We start from the raw sequence: 21647 nt of genomic DNA, 5'->3' as shown, positions 1-21647 counted from the left end.
TTCCACCAAAGCTCTGCATTTTAAGTAATGATCAATTATGACCAATCCATACATCACATACCACATATGCACTCTATAACACAAATTCCCTGACTGCAAATGTATAAAACATTTCTAGGCCTTGGAGGCTCAAATTGACATCCACAAGTGGGCAGAGATACTGTAAACGCCTCCTGTGTTCTCCAGCAGGTTTTCAGTTAACTCTTTCAGGATAACGGGCCACACATGCCCATATAGAGGGACCTTCACAGTACTTATATACCTCCAGTCCAGTGTGCAAATGTCTGTGGGTGGGGGGCCATGGAGCCAGAGGTTTTGTTTATAGAGTTTCATCTGGCAGCTGGGGTTGAGTGGGCTGGTTCTGATGGGGGACTTATGGTAAGTCATGTTGGCCCTATGGCACTGCCTGATGGCCTGGGGGCAGATCTTGGAGTTGTGGTTGGGACAAATCCTGGGTGTTGTGGGGTATTTGGTTCTGGAGGTGGCTGTCTTGCTTCATACCTGGGTGGTTTTGGGACATATCTTTGTGGCCCGGGGGCAAAGGATGGTACTCTCCTCGTGGCTCTGGGATAGCATTCCCTTCTACTGAAAAAGAGAATAGTTTTGAAAACAGTTAATTTTTTACATCTTTTTAAAATTTTGTTTATTTTAACCCCTTTTTCTCCCCAATAGAATTTCTCATCTTGAGATCCATTTTCCATAGTCACCTCTACACTCTGAAAAATACACGACATACCAGTAAAGAGAAAATGGAATTGGGGTAAACTATCACTCACCATGAACCTCTGGAGGGGGCTCAACTTTCTGGGTTTTCAACCGTTCCATGTGTTCTACTGCCTGAAACACCACAGACAAACAGAGATAAGCAGATGGATGGTTGTAGGTAAGTATGTCAGCTCATGTCAAAAATAACAATACCACACAAAAGAAGTGCGTTACAGTAATAGAGAACCTATTGGTTGTGTCTGTTCTACCACTGCCCACTCTGTACCTGCTGAAGCTCTACTTTCTGTGAGTTGAGCTGTTCCTGCTGCCTCTCCAACTCATCCCTCTGTTTCTGGAGGTCTGATGCTTTCTGGTTGAGGTCCTCTTCCTGCTGGGCCAGGTGCTCCTCAAACTCCCTCATCTCCTCGTCCGTGTAGGCCTGGTTCTGCTCTAAGGTCTAACAAAGGAGGACGTGTCAGTTCATACCCTTATACCTCTCCTTATTGATATGAAAAGCAACATAATTACAGTGTGGTTGAATGTGTTTAGAGATCTGGTATGGTTTTTATTACTCTTGCTGTTTCATAATAATGAGTTATAATGTTGAAGTATAAAAAGTAGGCCAGTATGAATGAGAGTTAAAATAGATATAGCTACCACACCTCCCAACTATCTGGTTCCAGGAATTCCTTTTTCTTTGTGGCAGTCAGGAACTCTTCTAAGGAGACCAGTCTGTCTTTGTTGGTGTCCACCTGTAAACAGTGAGAGATCAGTCACCATGTGAACTATTCATTTCATTAAATCAACGAAACCAATCTCTAACTTTCAGCGATAGCAATATAGTATGCAAGGTTCACGGCCGGGACAACAGTATACCTCGTTCATGACGTGCTCTCTCATACGCAGGCGCTCTTCCTCCATCTCCACCATATCGTCCTCTTCATTGGTAGGATCATAGATCTTCTCCAGCTGAGCCCACAGAATGAACTGTTATCTATACACGCACACGTTTCATTATCATTTCAGGTGAAACATTCAAAAAGAGGACAAATCTTTACCTCCTTTGTAAACAATGCCTCCAATTCCTGCTCATCGAAGAAGCCATCTCCATTGGAATCTGAAAATTCAAACGCAAGAATGTTGAGGAACTCTGAGATGGATGTCCCTGCCCCAGCCTATGATGTCTATTGATGAGGACTTACCATGCAGCTTGAAAAAGGTCTTGGGGTCAAAATCTTCAGGGTCAAGACCATCTGCTTCCTCCCACACCTCTTTGAACTGATTCTGGCTGCCCTGCACAGAAAAAAACAACAACAAATGTTCATCCCGTTAGATATAAATGGCTCACTTGAGCTAAATAAAGTATGGGGAAGGTCTAGAGCAGAAATAGGCAACTGGCATCCCCCTTTTGTAGGCTCGCAGATCAATTTCCATAAACAAACATATACAGCATATGCATACTGAGTGTACAAAACATTAGGAACACCTTCCTAATATGGCGTTCTACCCCCTTTTGCCCTTAGAACAGCCTCAATTAGTCGAGGTATGAACTAAAAGGTGTGAAAGCATTCCACAGAGATGCTGGCCCATGTTGACTCCAATGCTTCCCACACTTGTGTCAAGTTGGCTGGATGTCCTTTGGATGGCGGACCATTCATGATACACACAGGAAACTGATGAGCATGAAAAACCCAGCAGCGTTGCAGTTCTTGACACACTCAAACCGGTGCGCCTGGCATCTACTACCATACCCCGTTCAAAAGGCACTTAAATCTTTTCTTGCCTATTCACCCTCTGAATGGCACACACACAATCCATGTATCAATTGTCTCAAGGCTTAAAAATCCTTCTTTCACCCGTCTCCTCCCCTTCATCTACACTGAAGTGGATTTAACAAGTGACATCAATAAGGGATCATAGACTGACCAGGTGAAAGCTATGTTATGGAAAGAGCAGGTGTCATTAATGTTTTCTACAGTCAGTGTATATTGTTTAGGAACTCATTTGGGGTCTCAACTTACTGCTGGGAGTTAGAATAGTAGAAAACACAAGATCCCATTTTGAAATGTGATTGTGCATCAGCAGTTTCTCGTTATGTCAGTCACTCAATTAAACCATGTCAGCTAAACATTTTTAGATACAGACCCTCGAGCCACTCATGATGAGTTCAGATTTTTTGTGGCCCCCACCACCCGCCCATCCATGGTCCAGAGACTGGCTAGACCATATGTGAGCACAAACAGATTGAGCTCTGAAACACACAGATAACATAGCATCCAAGTGCAGTTGGACTTACTGGATGGTTGACTTTGGGATGGTCTGCATGTTTCTTCTTCATCTCCTCGTAATGTTCTTCCTCCTTCATCCTCCCTTCATCGTCTAGAGTCTTGAGTTGTTCCCTTCGCTCATGGTCTTTCGTCATCTCGTACTTCTTGAATTCCTCATGGCGCTCCTTGTCATAGTTCTCCAGATCGTTTGTGGCCTTGTGGTCAAATGAAGGATGAGAGTTAAAATGTCTTGAAGGAGAAGAGGACTACAGGTACTTTATTAAGCTATTGTATGTATGTACCATGCATTCTACATTATACTTACTGATTTGATGAGTCTGTCCAGATCCTCCACTTCAAAGGTGTGAGGATTCATGTGGTTCAGGTACTCAAACTGTTTCAGCAGAGCTTGGTGGTCTACTGCCATATCTGTGAGTGAGGTTTAACAGAGTAATTACACAAATATGACATTTGATGACCTGACATTGGCACTATAATAGTTATCCAGTGCGGCAGGGTGTGTTGGTCAAAGCTCACCCTGTGTGCATCTATACTAGCCTGTAATCCTGCCAATTAGTGGTTTAAGTGAGACGTTACTGTTGTCTGTAATAGTGTGCGGTTACTATTGTGATTCGAAGCAGAGATTTTCAGAAGCATGTTTCACAAGTAAGTAGGTGACTCAACACTGATGCTACAGTAACCACATCCTCCTGAGACCTTTCCCTCAAATATGTACTTCTTGGTCATTTGCCCACACTCCCTAGTGTTTCTAAATGTTAACAGTATAGCACTTAGGCATATTAATGGTCTTTCACTGGGCAGCATACCGTTCCCTCCTTCGATGTCTTGCTTGGCTTTGATCAGTGTCCGTAGCCGGCTAACCTCCTGCCTTTTTAGCTCATCCAGTTGTGTCCTTACATGATGGCTGACAAAGTCCAGCTCTTTGGCCAGCTTCCCCATCTATAGGGAACATGATGTAATGATTATCATACTGCTGCTGTTTGGCATTTTTCATGACTAATGACTCAAGGAGAGAGTAAGAACAACAAGAATGATCAGGACACACTGTTAGAATACCTTGATGTCCTCCATATCTGTGTTATGGAGCTTCTCTTTGAAATGCTGGTCTTTTTCCAGAAAATCAATGACTTCCCTGAGATAACGGTCATAGTGGAGTCCAGTGTCCTGTTACATTACATAATGTAGTAAGTTGTAGTGCATAACATGCATACTAGCTCATGCATCATTCAATAGACCTTCAGTTTAGTCTGTATACTTTACAATTCAATAAATTATGTAAGAGAAAATCTTTGCTAGCTGGGTATAACTGGTGCGAGCTCATACAGGAAACACAAATGACTGCTTTTTTCATGGCTGTTAGGGCTGCTCTGCCCGCCATGTTTCTCCACTGTGCTTGCTTGGTATGTGATCCTTCACCATCTCTTACCACACTTGGTGGTGGCTCTGAGGCTTTGTCCTCGGGCTGGTTCACCTTGGTCTTGTCCAGACTGATGGGCACGGCCTCCAGACAGAGCAGCTGTACCAGAAGCACAAGGCAGCTGGTGTGGAATATCCGTCTCCAAGACATCTGGCGACACAAGACGCACCTTGACACAACACAACACTTCAACTTGAGATGATAGAAAACATCAGTGTCTGCCCCCAAATAAAGTGGCTGTGCCCCAACCATAGAGAACGACAGAGGCCTCTTCTTTGTATCGGTCCCATTATGGCCTCTGAGAGCACTGGCTTGTCCATTTTGAAGTAGTCAATTTTATTATTTTCTTATACTACTACTACTTCTATGAGTTGGTAAACAAACTGAAAGGGTGCATACTGCCACCTGGAGTATGTTCTTTGAACAGGTATGATGCCAAGGCTAGCGATGTAATGCCACCTGCAGTTATGGAGTGATTACACACAAGCATCATTAATTGGCTGATCCCTCCTGATGACCCAGATTGAATTATGTCATCCTTCCTTAACCCATAGGAAGTCCCACCCAGTTGACTACTTCAACATGGTGTAGGCAAAGATGGTAGATAAATAAAGATGTCCCACTCAAGCAGTTTACCATTGGGAAAAATTGCACAGTTCCGGTCTGCTTAGAGGGGTGGCTCTCCCATAAGCACCAATGCATTAGCAGCTGGGTCGGGTGTGCTTAATTCATTTACTGTATAAGAACCAGAAAATAATTGCGTGTGGGATGTCTCACTTCCTCTTCCATCTCTGGTGGAAGTCCTGAATGGCGTTGCCCATGCTAAAACAGGCTTTTGGGCACTAACATGCTGACTACACCTGCCACGAGCATGCATCTGCCTTCGCTCGCATGCTGATTTTGTCCATCCACACCAGACACGATCATGACGTGCAGGTAAAATATCAAAACCAACTAAAGTTACATGCAAACCTCACCAGATATGTTGCGTGCGCGAGCATTGCAAAATAAATGTCACATACATGTTATTCAATAATTTCACCCACACAACTCGTTAGAACGAGCGTCTGCATAGCCTAGCGCTAAAATATTACACTCCACATGCCGCAAGTCCCCTCCTTATTGGATATCAGGAAGATACAAACCCACATGAATGCTTGAAAGACTAATGAGATAATAAATAAAAATAAATAAAAATGAATTAAATTTACCTTTTTATCTGTGGATTACTCTTCAGAGTAGAGAAATACATGATTTTGTATGACTCAGGGACAAAATTCTACAAAGAACCAGCTCAAAAAAGGACCATATGCATGTCAGGTAAAACAACAGCCCAATGTTAATCTTCCAGGACAAACTAGCTATCAACAGCTAAATGTTTAATGTGTTTCAACCTGCCCTGAAATTAATATAATTGATTAACAGTTGATTTTGGTATTTTAACATGTGCCATGACTGCATCTGGTGGGGATAGAAAAAAAATCAACATGCGCGTCATGGGTGTAGTCAGCATTATATTCCTCTAGCTCAGCGTTTCTTAAAGTATGGGTCGCGGACCTGTTAATGGTGGGTCGCGACGTAAATGTATAATTATTTCATGAATTACTGGAATTGATTTGGCCAAGTGCAACTTCGCTCTTGGTTCAGTGCGCTCCCTGTTTAGCAGCGGTCTCTGCTCTTGTTTGGCAGCTGCGTGTGTGGGAGAGGTAGCGGGAGATGCCCGTGTGCTTCGCGGTTTACCGGATCTTTGTCCTGAAGTTTCCTTGAAGATCACTCTGCGACCCACACGATGCAGCGCTGTCGTTCAAGCCACTGATTTGTTATTCTCACTCGCCATCACTAACCGCTGTCATGAAATGGAATCATGCTAGCCACAGGTTCTAACTGAGCTCAATCGTCAGGAAACGAAAATACAGTGATTACTTTTTGTCTTTTTCATACAAACGTTGAGAAATTACGAGGAGCCCCCACAATGTGATTTGTGTGGAGAAGTGCTTATTAATGAGTCTCTCAAAACGAACAAATTAATAAAACGACACGTCCTGACCAAACATCCAGGCACTACATGACGGTAAACCCAGAGAGTTATTTAAGAACAGTGCAGAATGCTTCGGGAAACTGCTTCGAAAGTGAAAAATTAATTCAACTAACAAGGCATTGTCATTTTATAACAAGTGGTGATAAGCAGAAATAAGGGAGTACTATCTCTAATAGTAGTAGATGTGAGTTTCTCAAACAGGCCCCTGGGTTTGTAACGTTACACAGCTAATAGCTAACGTTAGCCAAAGCAAGCTAACTAGCTACTGATAGTGCAACCCTAAGAAACAGTACAGATGAAGATGAAAAATCAAGCCTACTGTACAATTTACTGTAGAAATTATTGTTGAAAACAAGTCTAGGTCGGAACTGTTGCTATTACAAGTAATAATTGTTATTCTGATCTGGAATAAATTGATTGAAGCAAGATGCTTTTTGAGGCAAACACTCACACAGTTCTGGGTTGTTCATCTGCAGTAGGAAGCAGTCTCCTGCCTGACTGAGAAAGCAGAAGATATTCTGATCCAGCTTGGCACCACATACCTATGCAAGTCATGGTTCTCAAGTACAGGAACAGTGTCAATGCTGAGCATGACCTCAGTTTTGCACGTCAAAAACTGATCCCAGAATAGACATGCTTGTTGAGAACTTCAACCAGCCACACACCTCTCATTAGGACTGTGTGTATGTGTGTTTTCTGGGCTACATATGTGTGATGTGATCAATCAATCTGTTTATTCCAGTTCAGAATAAAAAAATGTATTTTAACAGCAACAGTTCCAACCTAGACTTTCTATCAACAATAATTTATACCTTAAGATGTACACTAGGCCTGAATTTTTTTATCTGTACTGTTACTTAAGGTTGTACGATCAAAAAGCCTGTGTGTGTGTGTGTTCTGTTATACATCTGTGTGATGTGATCAATCTGTTTATTCCAGTTCAGAATTAAATTATTTATTGTATTTTAACAGCAACAGTTCCAACCTAGACAGGTATGTAAGAGTGTTTTTAATTGAGAAAAATAAAATAAATGTATGGGTTGTTATGTTATTTATTTATATTGCATTTTCTTTTAGGCATAAGGGCAATGAAATGTACCGATAGTTACGTATAGTTGCATATTTTCCTAAGCTTGGGTCCCAGGAAAACACAAAATTTCTCATTTGGGTCCCAGGCTGAAAAAGTTTAAGAACCCCTGTTCTAGCTATGTCCTCTTCTTCGGGATTGGGTTGGCAATTGCACCACCAACTAACCCTATACACCACTATTTCACAGTGGCAACCCATCATTCAGAGCCCCACCTGTTTAGCTAAAATAAATAAATATATATATATATATATATATATATATATATATATATATATATATATATATATATATATATATACACATACACACACACACACAAATTGGACTGTTTTGCATGTTATTTTGGCATTAATATCTTGTACATGGCTTGATTCATGCATACTTCACAAAGACAAATCTTCCCGATTCCAGCCTTGCTGAAGCACCCCCAGATCATCACAGATCCTCCACCAAATGTCACAGTGGGTACGAGACACTATGGCTTGTAGGCTTCTCCAGGTCTCGCACCCACTGTGACATTTGGTGGAGGATCGGTGATGATCTGGGGGTGCTTCAGCAAGGCTGGAATCGGGCAGATTTGTCTTTGAAGGGCGCATGAATCAAAACTTCCTTCCTTTTGCTCTGACAATGTTCCCCAACTCTGAGGATTGGTTTTTCCAGCAGGACAATGCTCCATGCCACACAGCCAGATCAATCAAGGTGTGGATGGAGGACCACCAGATCAAGACCCTGTCATGGCCAGCCTAATCTCCAGACCGGAACCCGATTGAAAACCTCTGGAATGTGATCAAGAGGAAGATGGATGGACCCAAGCCATCAAACAAAGTGGAGCTGCTTGAATTTTTGTGCCAGGAGTGGCATAAAGTCACCCAACATCAATGTGAAAGACTGGTGGACAGCATGCCAAGACATGAAAGTTGTGATTGAAAATCAGGGTTATTCAACCAAATATTGATTTCTGAACTCTTCCTAAGTTAAAACTAGAGGTCGACCGATTAATCGGAATGGCCGATCAATTAGGGCCGATTTCAAGTTTTCATAACAATCTTAAATCGGTATTTTTGGATGCCGATTTAAAACATTTTTTTTTTTGACCTTTATTTAACTAGTCAAGTCAATTAAGAACACATTCTTATTTTCAATGACGGCCTAGGAACGGTGGGTTAACTGCCTTGTTCAGGGGCAGAACGACAGATTTTTACCTTGTCAGCTTGGGGATTCAATCTTGCAACCTTACGGTTAACTAGTCCAACGCTCTAACCACCTGCTTTACATTGCACTCCACGAGGAGCCTGCCTGTTACGCGAATGCAGTAAGAAGCCAAGGTAAGTTGCTATCTAGCATTAAACTTATCTTATAAAAAACAATCAATCATAATCACTAGTTAACTACACATGGTTGATGATATTACTAGTTTATCTAGTCTGTCCTGCGTTGCATATAATCTCTTAGGTACACGTTGCTCCAACCATAAACATCAATGCCTTTCTTAAAATCAATACACAAGTGTATATATTTTTAAACCTGCATATTTAGTTAATATTGCCTGCTAACATTAATTTCTTTAACTAGGGAAAACGTGTCACTTCTCTTGCAAACAAAGTCAGGGTATATGCAGCAGTTTGGGCCACCTGGCTCGTTGCGAACTGTGAAGACTATTTCTTCCTAACAAAGACAGCCGACTTCGCCAAACGGGGGATGATTTAACAAAAGCGCATTTGCGAAAAAAGCACAATCGTTGCACGACTACCTAACTATAAACATCAATGCCTTTCTTAAAATCAATACACAGAAGTATACATTTTTAAACCTGCATATTTAGCTAAAAGAAATCCAGGTTAGCAGGCAATATTAACCAGGTGAAATTGTGTCATTTTGCGTTCATTGCACGCCGAGTCAGGGTACATGCAACAGTTTGGGCCGCCTGGCTCGTTGCGAACTAATTTACCAGAATTTTACGTAATTATGACATAACATTGAAGGTTGTGCAACGTAACAGGAATATTTAGATTTAGGGATGCCACCCGTTAGATAAAATACGGAACGGTTCCGTATTTCACTTGACAGGAAAAACGTTTTGTTTTCGAGATGATAGTTTCCGGATTTGACCATATTAATGACCTAAGGCTCGTATTTCTGTGTGTTATTATGTTATAATTAAGTCTATGATTTGATAGAGCAGTCTGACTGAGCGGTGGTAGGCACCAGCAGGCTCGTAAGCATTCATTCATACAGCACTTTTGTGCGTTTGCCAGCAGCCCTTCACAATGCATTGCGCTGTTTGACTTCAAGCCTGTCAACTCCCAAGATTAGGCTGGTGTAACCGATGTGAAATGGCTAGCTAGTTAGCCGGGTGAGCGCTAATAGCGTTTCAAACGTCACTCACTCTGAGACTTGGAGTAGTTGTTTCCCTTGCTCTGCATGGGTAACGCTGCTTCGAGGGTGGCTGTTGTCGATGTGTTCCTAGTTCGAGCCCAGGTAGGAGCAAGGAGAGGGACAGAAGCTATACTGTTACACTGGCAATACTAAAGTGCCTATAAGAACATCCAATAGTCAAAGGTATATGAAATACAAATCGTATAGAGAGAAATAGTCCTATAATTCATATAAGAACTACAACCTAAAACTTCTTACCTGGGAATATTGAAGACTCATGTTAAAAGGAACCACCAGCTTTCATATGTTCTCATGTTCTGAGCAAGGAACTTAAACGTTAGCTTTTTTACATGGTACATATTGCACTTTTACTTTCTTCTCCAACACTTTGTTTTTGCATTATCTAAACCAAATTGAACATGTTTCATTATTTATTTGAGGCTAAATTGATTTTATTGATATATTATATTAAGTTAAAATAAGTGTTCATTCAGTATTGTTGTAATTGTCATTATTATAAATAAATGTAAAAAAATAAAAAGCGTCCGATTAATCGGTATCGGGTTTATTGGGTCCTCCAATAATCGGTATCGGCGTTGAACAATTTTAGTTGTTCTACAAACATTGGGCTATATGTTTTAATTTGTAATACATTGTAAAGCTGCATGATGCGAATATATGATGATTTGAAAAAGAGTTGCTTGAAAAGGCATGACCTCTGATTTGTTTTTTTGCGCAGGCTTTACACACTACATCATTCACAATTTGACAAGCACTTGAAAATGCCTAGAATCTTACGGCGGCATCCCCTTTGTGTGGCCGTAATTCACCCTAAAAAAATCCATGCCCTTTGTGGCCAGTGGCCGCTGTGCCCTTCTCCCCGAGTGCGGAGCGCTCTGAATCACCTCTCACTCACATGGCTCTCCATTACGTGATCGGGTCTTTCTCACAGGCTACAAGTGAAGATAGACACATCGGGGACACAACTGCACACGTCCTTATCCCGCTGCCGAGGTGCATATTGAAGATATTGGAAGAAATGTCCACATTTACTTTTCATCAGCCAACAAGATGAGTAGGCTTAACGAACAGCAAAACCACGAGCCTATGTCAATCTACTATCCCCCATAGTACAAAAGTCGCCCTATTCTACTCTGTGCGAGAAATAAATATTCCAAACAGTCTGGGACAGTTGTGGGATGCGATGGATGCCAAATTAATACAACTATTATCAAAAAAACTTTTTTACACAATATGGCTGACGCAGCAGATCAGAACGTTTAGCTTAAAATGTTGATAAACTATTTGGCTATTATGCATATAATGCTTTTATTATAAAGGTCAATTTTTATGGTGAAAATTATCTTCCCCAAACTTAAAACTCACACGCTGCTTATGTATGCCAGTTAGGGTCTACACCCGTTGTAAACCAGATTAATGTGTTAATTTTAAGAAGTTATTTGGCCACTTTAGTTATTTGGCCACCAACATTTAGGCTATGGGCTAGGCTACATGAGGTGTGCGACTATGATTAGAAAGTGTCGCCAAAAAAAGGCATTGTTTCTTATGCTGGGCATCATTCACAAGTGATAATATATAATTCACAAGTGATAGGCTAATATTGTCACCCAGCATCAGTGCTTGGAGAAGCCTAATTACCATGACTAAACGGTCATGTGGAATTTGACTGCATTCATGACCGCCTGTGTGGCGATAATACAGTCACCGCAACAGCCCTAATGGTGGCAGCATCATGCTGTGGGGATGTTTTTCAGCGGTAGGGACTGGGAGACTAGTCAGGATTGAGGGAAAGATGAACAGAGGAAAGTACAGAGAGCTCCCTGATGAAAAGCGCTCTGGAGCAGGTTAGGACCTCAGACTGGGGCAAAGGTTCCTTCTAACAGGACAACAACCCTAAGCACAAAGCCAAGACAACGCAGTAGTCGCTTGGGGACAAGTCTCTGAATGTCCTTGAGTGGCCCAGCCAGAGTCTGGAACTGAATCTCTGGAGAGTCCTGAAAATAGCTGTGCAGCGATGCACCCCATCCAACCTGACAGAGCTTGAGAGGATCTACAGAGAAGAATGGGAGGAACTCCCATAACCATTGCTATGAACACTAATAAGCCAACCTTACAGAATCATAACTCACTCCTTGTCCTTTGCATCTGTGGCACAAATCTACAACTCACTGGGACCCTCTCAGGATTCCTTACCCATCCTGCACTACTCTGACTGGTCACTTCAACCCGCCTCTTTCGCACCGGACACTTCCGGTCCCCAGCAACATGAGCACCCCTACAGTTGACAACTTTATCCACCGAAACTACACAATCTTGTCCCATGCCCTCCTGCACACATCTTGGAATCTCCCCCCTACACACTGCTGCAACATGACCATAAACGTTGCACCTAAAACAGTAATTACAAGATGATGTCCATCTGTGATGGAGCCTGAGGGGAGGGCTGCCGTCTTATCGATTCTTAACCAACCATGCTATTTTGTTTGTTCTTTCGCGTTGTTCGTAACTTGTTTTATACATGTTGCTGCTACTGTCTTTTTTGACCGAAAAGAGCTTCTGGACATCAGAACTGCGATTGCTCACCTCAAACTGGACGAAGTTCTTCTTCAATGAGTCGGACGGGAGAGATATAATACAGACACCCAACCAGGGCCAGATCCCCGTTATTCACTGGAGAAAGAAACAGAGGTTTCGTGGAAAGAGATCAGGGTGCTTTGTAAGGATCAGGTGACGAGTGGCTAATCTGCCCTTGCCTTCCGCCCTGCTAGCTAAAGTTCAATTGCTGGAAAATAAATGGGATGAACTGAACGCACATTTATCCTACCAACGGGACATTAAAAACTGTAATATCTTATGTTTCACCGAGTCGTGGCTGAACGACGACATTAAGAACATACAGCTGGCGGGTTATACACTATTGACAAGACAGAACAGCAGCCTCTGGTAAGACGCGGGGCGGGGGCCTATGCATTTATGTAATCAACAGCTGGTGCACAATATCTAAGGAAGTCTCTAGGTTTTGCTCGCCTGAGGTAGAGAGTATCTCATGATAAGCTGTAGACCACACTATCTACCTAGAGAGTTTTCAATATTTCATTTTTCGTAGCTGTCTACATACCACCACAGACCGATGCTGGCACTAAAACCACACTCAATGAGCTGTAAACTGCAATAAGCAAACAGGAAAACGCTCATCAAGAGGCGGCGCTCCTAGTGACTGGGGACTTTAATGCAGGGAAACGTACATTTCTATCAGCATGTTAAATGTCCAACCAGAGGGAGAAAAAAATTCTAGACCACCTTTAGTCCACACACAGACTCGTACAAAGCTCTCCCTCGCCCTCCATTTGCCTAATCTGACCATAATTCTATCCTCCAGATTTCTGCCTACAAGCAAAAATTAAAGCAGGAAGCACCAGTGACTAGATCAATAAAAAAGTTGTCAGATGAAGCAGACGCTAAACTACAGGACTGTTTTGCTAGCACAGACTGGAATATGTTCCAGGATTCTTCCGATGGCATTGAGGAGTACACCACATCAGTCACTGGCTTTATCAATAAGTGCATCGAGGACATCATCCCCACAGCGACTGTACGTACATACCCAAACCAGAAGCCATGGATTACAGGCAACATTCGCACTGAGCTAAAGGATAGAGCTGACGCTTTTAAGGAGCGGGACTCGAACCAGGAAGCTTATAAGAAAACCCGCTATGAACCATCAAACAGGCAAAGCATCAATACAGGACTAAGATCGAATCGTACTACACCGGCTCCGACGCTTGTCGGATGTGGCAGGGCCTGTATTAACAAAGGGTTGCCCAGTGACACGAGCCTACCAGAGAAGCTAAACTACTTCTATGCTCGCTACGAGGCAAACAACACTGAAACATGCATGTGAACACCAGCTGTTCCTGAAGACTGTGTGATCACGCTCTCCGCAGCCGATGTGATTTAGACCTTTAAACTGGTCAACATTCACAAGGCTGCTGGGCCAGACAGATTACCAGAACGTGTACTCCGAGCATGCGCTGACCAACCGGCAAGTGTCTTCACTGACATCTTCAACCTCTCCCTGTCTGAGTCTGTAATACCAACATGTGAATATCCCCTTCCTCACACGAGTAGTCGTGCTGCACTTCGCTCCGCAGGTAATATTACATTTCATTACATTACAACGGTTTGATTTGTTTGATCTGAGCAATTTTTTTAGCTAGCTACATAGCTGTCTTTGTATCAAAGATAATTGTGTAGTTTAGAGTAATTATCGAGGTTAGCTAGCCAGCTATTTTCATCCTCCGCGACGCCGTTCTCCAAACTTAGTCAACACTGCTAGCTAGCCAACTTCTACCGACTAGCAGCACTGTAGAAGCTAATACATTACAACGGAACGATTTGATTAGTGTAATGTTAGCTAGCTACATAGTTGTCTTTGCTGTCTTTGTATCTAATATAATTGTGTAGTTTAGAGTAATTATCGAGGTTAGCTAGCCAGCTATTTTCGTCCGCCGCGACGCCGTTCTCCAGACTTAGTCAACACACCTAGTCAACATCAAACCCACTGCTAGCTAGCCAACCTTTACCGACTAGCAGCACTGTAGAAACTAATACATTACAACGGAACGATTTGATTAGTGTAGTGTTAGCTAGCTACATAGTTGTCTTTGTCATAGTTTGATAATTGTGTAGTTTAGAGTAATTATCGAGGTTAGCTAGCCAGCTATTTTCGTCCCCCGCGACGCCATTTTCCAAACCTAGCCAACTATTACCGACGAGCAGCATTGTAGAAACTAAATACATTACAAAGGGATGTCTTGATTAGTGTTATGTTAGCTAGCTACAAAGTTGCCTTTGTATCATGATAAAGGTGTAGTACTGAAACTATCGAGGTTACCTAGCCAGGTACACTTTCAAACAAAGTCAACAACGCAGCCACTGCTAGCTAGCCTACTTCACCAGCCAGCAGTACTGTATCATTTTAGTCAATAAGATTTTTGCAACGTAAGCTTAACTTTCTGAACATTCGAGACGTGTAGTCCACTTGTCATTCCAATCTCCTTTGCATTAGCGTAGCCTCTTCTGTAGCCTGTCAACTATGTGTCTGTCTATCCCTGTTCTCTCCCCTCTGCACAGGCCATACAAACGCTTCACACCGCGTGGCCGCTGCCACTCTAACCCTCTCCGCACTGCTAAAGCTAACTCTCTCTCCTCTGCTCTCATCCTTCTAGACCTATCTGCTGCCTTTGATACTGTGAACCACCAGATCCTCCTCTCCACCCTCTCCGAGTTGGGCATCTCCGCGGCAGCCCACGCTTGGATTGCGTCCTACCTGACAGGTCGCTCCTACCAGGTGGCGTGGCGAGAATCTGTCTCCGCACCACTTGCTCTCACCACTGGTGTCCCCAGGGCTCTGTTCTAGGCCCTCTCCTATTCTCGCTATACACCAAGTCACTTGGCTCTGTCATACATATCCTCACATGGTCTCTCCTATCATTGCTATGCAGACGACACACAATTAATCTTCTCCTTTCCCCCTTCTGATAACCAGGTAGCGACATATCAGTGTGGATGACGGATCACCACCTCAAGCTGAACCTCGACAAGACGGAGCTGCTTTTCCTCCCGGGGAAGGACTGCCCGTTCCATGATCTCGCCATCACGGTTGACAACTCCATTGTGTCCGCCTCCCAGAGTGCTAAGAACCTTGGCGTGACCCTGGACAACACCCTGTCGTTCTCCACTAACATCAAGGCGGTGACCCGATCCTGTAGGTTCATGCTCTACAACATTCGCAGAGTACGACCCTGCCTCACACAGGAAGCGGCGCAGGTTCTAATCCAGGCACTTGTCATCTCCCGTCTGGATTACTGCAACTCGCTGTTGGCTGGGCTCCCTGCCTGTGCCATTAAACCCCTACAACTCATCCAGAACGCCACAGCCCGTCTGGTGTTCAACCTTCCCAAGTTCTCTCACGTCACGCCGCTCCTCCGCTCTCTCCACTGGAGCCGCTACAAGACCATGGTGCTTGCCTACGGAGCCGTGAGGGGAACGGCACCTCCGTACCTTCAGGCTCTGATCAGTCCCTACACCCAAACGAGGGCACTGCGCTCATCCACCTCTGGCCTGCTGGCCCCCCTACCTCTGAGGAAGCACAGTTCCCGCTCAGCCCAGTCAAAACTGTTCGCTGCTCTGGCACCCCTATGGTGGAACAAGCTCCCTCATGACGCCAGGACAGCGGAGTCAATCACCACCTTCCGGAGACACCTGAAACCCCACCTCTTTAAGGAATACCTAGGATAGGATAAAGTAATCATTCTAACCCCCCCCCCCCTAAAAGATTTAGATGCACTATTGTAAAGTGGTTGTCCCACTGGATATCATAAGGTGAATGCACCAATTTGTAAGTCGCTCTGGATAAGAGCGTCTGCTAAATGACTTAAATGTAAATGTAAATATGTTTCAAGCAGACCACCATAGTCCCTGTGCCCAAGAACACTAAGGTAACCTGCCTAAATGACTACCGACCTGTAGCACTCACGTCTGTAGCCATGAAATGCTTTGAAAGGCTGACCATGGCTCCCATCAACACCATTATCCCAGAAACCCTAGACCCAGTCCAATTTGCATACCACACCAACAGATCCACAGATTATGCAATCTCTATTGCACTCCATACTGCCCTTTGACACCTGGACAAAAGGAACACCTATGTGAGAATGCTATTCATTGACTACAGCCCAGCGTTCAACAACATAGTGCCCTCAAAACTCATCACTAAGCTAAGGACCCTGGGACTAAACACCTCCCTCTGCAACTGGATCCTAGACTTCCTGACGGGCCACCCCCAGGTGGTAAGGGTAGGTAACAACACATCCGCCGCGCTGATCCTCAACACGGGGGGCCCTCAGGGGTGCGTGCTCAGTCCCCTCCTGTACTCCCTGTTCACTCATGACTCGGCTCTTAACCAATGGCCAGGCACAACTCCAACGCCATCATTAAGTTTGCTGATGACACAACAGGGCCTGATCACCGAAAACAATGAGAAGCCTATAGAGAGGTGGTCAGAGACCTGACCGTGTGGCGCAAGGTCAACAACCTCAAAGTGATCAAGACAAAGGAGATGATTGTGGACAACAGGAAAAGGAGGACCAAGCACACCCCCATTCTCATCGACAGGGCTGTAGTGGAGCAGGTTGAGAGCTTCAAGTTCCTTGGCATCCACATCACCAACAAACTAACATGGTCCAAGCACACCAAGACAGTCGTGAAGAGGGCACGACAAAACCTATTCCCCCTCAGGAGACTGAAAAGATTTGGCATGGGTCCTCAGATCCTCAAAGGTTTTACAGCTGCACCATCGAGAGCATCTTGATGGGTTGCATCACTGTCTGGTATGGCAACTGCTCGGCCTCTGACCGCAAGGCACTACAGAGGATAGTGCGTACAGCCCAGTACATCACTGGGGCCAAGCTTCCTGCCATCCAGGACCTCTATACCATGCGGTGTCAGAGGAAGGCCCTAAAAATAGTCAAGGACTCCAGCCACCCTAGTCATAGACTGTTCACTCTGCTACCGCACGACAAGCGGTACCGGAGCGCCAAGTCTAGGTCCAAGAGGTTCCTAAATAGCTTCTACCCCCATGCCATAAGACTCCTGAACAGCTAATCAAATGGCTACCCAGACTATTTGCACTGCTGCCCCCCCTCCCCCCCAGAACGCTGCTGCTACTCTGTTATTATCTATCCATAGTCACTTTAATAACTCTACCTTCATGTACATATTACCTCAATACCGGGGCCCCCGCACATTGTCTCTGTACCGGTATCCCCTGTATATAACCCTGCTATTGTTATTTACTGCTGCTCTTTAATCATTTGTTATTCTTCTCTCTTACTTTTTTGGGGGTATTTTCTTAAAACGGCATTGTTGGTTATTAAGGGCTTGTAAGTAAGCATTTCACTGTAAGGTACCTGTTGTATTCGGTGCATGTGACAAATAAAATTAGATTTAATTTTCTGTGGATTCTGCACAGAAGTTCTAACAGGTTCATTGATATATCCTAACATGACTTTGTCTGGTAGAGACTGACTATGACTCCTGTTTCACCACGCTCCCCACCGGTCCCTCGAGCTATCTCCATGGCCCCAACCCCATATGTTTCCTGTCCATTGCAGACGTGTCTATCTGCCATCGATGGCTAACTAGCTAACTGCTAACTAGCTATGCTATTAAACACATGTTAGTTAGGAGGTGATACTTTTCATCTAACTAACTAGCGTGCTACAATTTAAATCATCAGCAGTTCAATAGCTAATCGTCTAACTAACGTTACACTTTACAGGCAAACTCACTGTGGTCAATACAATAGCTTAGCAAGTAGTTATGCTGATGCTGGCTGGCTAGCTAGCTGGTAGATGGGAAACTAATCTAATGACAGCTAGCTTGAAGCTAATTATGAGGTTTCCATTTCCAAGCTAGCTAGTTAGCTAAATAACGGTGATGCGGGGTCTTGTGTTGACCACAACGAGAAGTTGCAGTATCTGTCTCATTCACAACATAACAATAGCTTCAAACCAACGTGCATGTCACGGCGGGACTTACTTTTTGATTTGAATCCCCGTCAAACGGTCGTTATTACAGCCACAAAGTCATAAACACCACCTATTTCTACAATTTGTCTACTTAAAATTAGATGTTAAACCTAACCTTAACCACAGTGCTAATCTTATGCCTAACCTTACATTAACACCAATTATGTTTTCGATATTTTTTACGATATTGCCAATTTTGACTTTGTGGCTGTGCTAGCTAGTGGAAACCCCGTCAAGCTAATTTAGCTAGCTAACTAGTCTCCTCCCTAGCTGATAATTCGTCTTCTCTTTCCTTGACGCTAGCATGCGTTTGTTTACAGTGCCAGATAGCAAGTGAATGAAATCCTACATTGACAACATGGCATGCATGCTAAATTAGGTAGTTGTCATTGGATAAAATCTTCACTTCCTACTTTCTGAAGACGCGCATCGTTATTCAATTAGGCCGCGCACACTGTCAGTCAACTAGTTAGGGAAATACTGTTCAATCATGTTAGGTTGCACTGAATCGTACGTGGCGTTTATAATTTGGAGGAGGAGGGTGTTCGCTGATCCTGGATCAGTGTGGCTTTCTTGTCATGATATCCAAGACAGTACCATGTTCAGAAACTATGTGACACAGGAGGTTGGTGGCACCTTTATGGGGAGGATGGCACGTGGTAATGGCTGGAGCGGAATGAATGGAAAGTTATCAACAAAATCAAACATATGGTTTCCATGTGTTTGATACCATTCCATTCCCTCAGCAGTGGATATGGTATGTGAAGACGTTTAGGCAGGGAGATCTGATCCAAGGTCATTTCAAAGCTTAATTTTTGACTTTGTCATTCTTACTTACCAAAATCATACATTACACTCAAATAATTCTGTATTTGGGGTGAAGGATAAAGCAGACTTTATTGAGTTGGTTTAATGTGATTGCTTGGACTAATGAGAAAATTGATGAGCAGCTTCCTGCAGGGTTATTGTATGAGTGAACATTATTGAGCTACAAATACTAGCTATGCCAGCAAGACATGCATGTGGTTTTCTAAATATACTGAACAAAAATATAAACGCAACAACACCTTTTCCACCTAAGGAGCCTGAAAAGATTTGGCATGGGTCCCCAGATCCTCAAAAAGTTCAACAGCTACACCATAGAGAGCATTCTGACCGGTTGCATCATCGCCTGGTATGGCAACTTCTCAGCATCTGACTGTAAGGGGGTAGTGCGTATGGCCCAGTACATCACTGGGGCCAAGCTTCCTGACATCCAGGACCTACTGACTAGGCGGTGCACCCAAACCATAGACTGTTATCTCTGCTACCGCACGGCAAGCGGTACATACCGAAGCGCCTAGTCTAGGACCAAAAGGCTCCTTAACAGCTTCTACCCCCAAGCCATAAGACTGCTGAACATCTAATCAAATGGCCACCCGGACTATTTACATTGAACCCCCTTTGTTTTTACACTGGGGCTACTCGCTGTTGTTTATACTTGCATAGTCACTTTACAAATGACCTCGACTAACCTGTACCCCCGCACATTGACTCAGTACCGGCACCCCCTGTATATAGCCTCGTTATTGTTATGTACATTTCTTGTGTTACTTTTTGATTGATTAGATTTTTTTTAAACTTTATGTCAGCGTTTCTTAAAGTATGGGTCGCGGACCTGTTTAATGGTGGGTCACGACGTAAATGTATAATTATTTCATTAATTACTGGAATTGATTTGGCCAAGTGCAACTTCGCTCTTGGTTTATTGCGCTCCCTGTTTAGCAGCGGTCTCTGCTCTTGTTTGGCAGCTGCGTGTGTGGGAGAGGTAGCGGGAGATGCCCGTGTGCTTCGCGGTTTACCGGATCTTTGTCCTGAAGTTTCCTTGAAGATCACTCTGCGACCCACACGACGGTACTGAGTCAATGTGCGTATAATTATTTCATGAATTACTGGAATTGATTTGGCCAAGTGCAACTTCGCTCTTGGTTCAGTGCGCTCCCTGTTTAGCAGCGGTCTCTGCTCTTGTTTGGCAGCTGCGTGTGTGGGAGAGGTAGCGGGAGATGCCCGTGTGCTTCGCGGTTTACCGGATCTTTGTCCTGAAGTTTCCTTGAAGATCACTCTGCGACCCACACGATGCAGCGCTGTCGTTCAAGCCACTGATTTGTTATTCTCACTCGCCATCACTAACCGCTGTCATGAAATGGAATCATGCTAGCCACAGGTTCTAACTGAGCTCAATCGTCAGGAAACGAAAATACAGTGATTACTTTTTGTCTTTTTCATACAAACGTTGAGAAATTACGAGGAGCCCCCACAATGTGATTTGTGTGGAGAAGTGCTTATTAATGAGTCTCTCAAAACGAACAAATTAATAAAACGACACGTCCTGACCAAACATCCAGGCACTACATGACGGTAAACCCAGAGAGTTATTTAAGAACAGTGCAGAATGCTTCGGGAAACTGCTTCGAAAGTGAAAAATTAATTCAACTAACAAGGCATTGTCATTTTATAACAAGTGGTGATAAGCAGAAATAAGGGAGTACTATCTCTAATAGTAGTAGATGTGAGTTTCTCAAACAGGCCCCTGGGTTTGTAACGTTACACAGCTAATAGCTAACGTTAGCCAAAGCAAGCTAACTAGCTACTGATAGTGCAACCCTAAGAAACAGTACAGATGAAGATGAAAAATCAAGCCTACTGTACAATTTACTGTAGAAATTATTGTTGAAAACAAGTCTAGGTCGGAACTGTTGCTATTACAAGTAATAATTGTTATTCTGATCTGGAATAAATTGATTGAAGCAAGATGCTTTTTGAGGCAAACACTCACACAGTTCTGGGTTGTTCATCTGCAGTAGGAAGCAGTCTCCTGCCTGACTGAGAAAGCAGAAGATATTCTGATCCAGCTTGGCACCACATACCTATGCAAGTCATGGTTCTCAAGTACAGGAACAGTGTCAATGCTGAGCATGACCTCATTTTTGCACGTCAAAAACTGATCCCAGAATAGACATGCTTGTTGAGAACTTCAACCAGCCACACACCTCTCATTAGGACTGTGTGTATGTGTGTTTTCTGGGCTACGTCTGTGTGATGTGATCAATCAGTTTATTCCAGTTCAGAATAAAACACATGT

The 21647-nt window shown here is 43.6% G+C and overlaps 1 protein-coding gene across 5 annotated transcripts; it reads right to left on the bottom strand.

Annotated features, from left to right (window-relative positions):
- LOC115167094 (nucleobindin-2-like) lies at window positions 1–18864 on the bottom strand. Of its 5 annotated transcripts, none has more exons than XM_029721183.1 (13): window positions 18537–18864; window positions 4420–4560; window positions 4050–4157; window positions 3800–3932; window positions 3298–3401; window positions 3002–3187; window positions 1908–1998; window positions 1764–1822; window positions 1582–1674; window positions 1368–1457; window positions 992–1162; window positions 777–837; window positions 1–585 (listed from the first exon to the last, which is right to left on the bottom strand). In XM_029721183.1, exons 2-13 carry the CDS (start codon window positions 4558–4560, stop codon window positions 395–397), a joined length of 1428 nt encoding a protein of 475 aa, XP_029577043.1. In that variant the 5' UTR covers window positions 18537–18864; the 3' UTR covers window positions 1–394. The 5 variants fall into 5 exon arrangements, with proteins under 5 accessions (XP_029577043.1, XP_029577044.1, XP_029577041.1 ...); XM_029721184.1 differs by lacking the exon at window positions 18537–18864 and adding an exon at window positions 9925–9965; XM_029721181.1 differs by lacking the exon at window positions 18537–18864 and adding an exon at window positions 6900–7081 and having other exon boundaries at window positions 1–582; window positions 4420–4579.
- Window positions 18865–21647: the final 2783 nt, after the last annotated feature.

The sequence above is a fragment of the Salmo trutta genome, chromosome 29 (assembly GCF_901001165.1).
Source record: "Salmo trutta chromosome 29, fSalTru1.1, whole genome shotgun sequence".
In the NCBI taxonomy this organism is placed as follows: domain Eukaryota; kingdom Metazoa; phylum Chordata; class Actinopteri; order Salmoniformes; family Salmonidae; genus Salmo; species Salmo trutta.
The sequence above is the reverse complement of the archived record's forward strand: the minus strand, read 5'-3'. Positions and strand labels throughout refer to the sequence as shown.

What these genes read in the sequence shown, in the direction of transcription:
- LOC115167094 (XM_029721180.1), bottom strand. Translation starts at nt 7,003, where the DNA reads ATGACTTGCATAGGTATGTGGTGCCAAGCTGGATCAGAATATCTTCTG. An exon ending in TGGACAGACTCATCAAATCA is followed by an intron (nt 3,188 to 3,297) that starts GTAAGTATAATG and finishes TTTGACCACAAG; the next exon opens with GCCACAAACGATCTGGAGAA. An exon ending in GACCTTTTTCAAGCTGCATG is followed by an intron (nt 1,823 to 1,907) that starts GTAAGTCCTCAT and finishes TTGAATTTTCAG; the next exon opens with ATTCCAATGGAGATGGCTTC.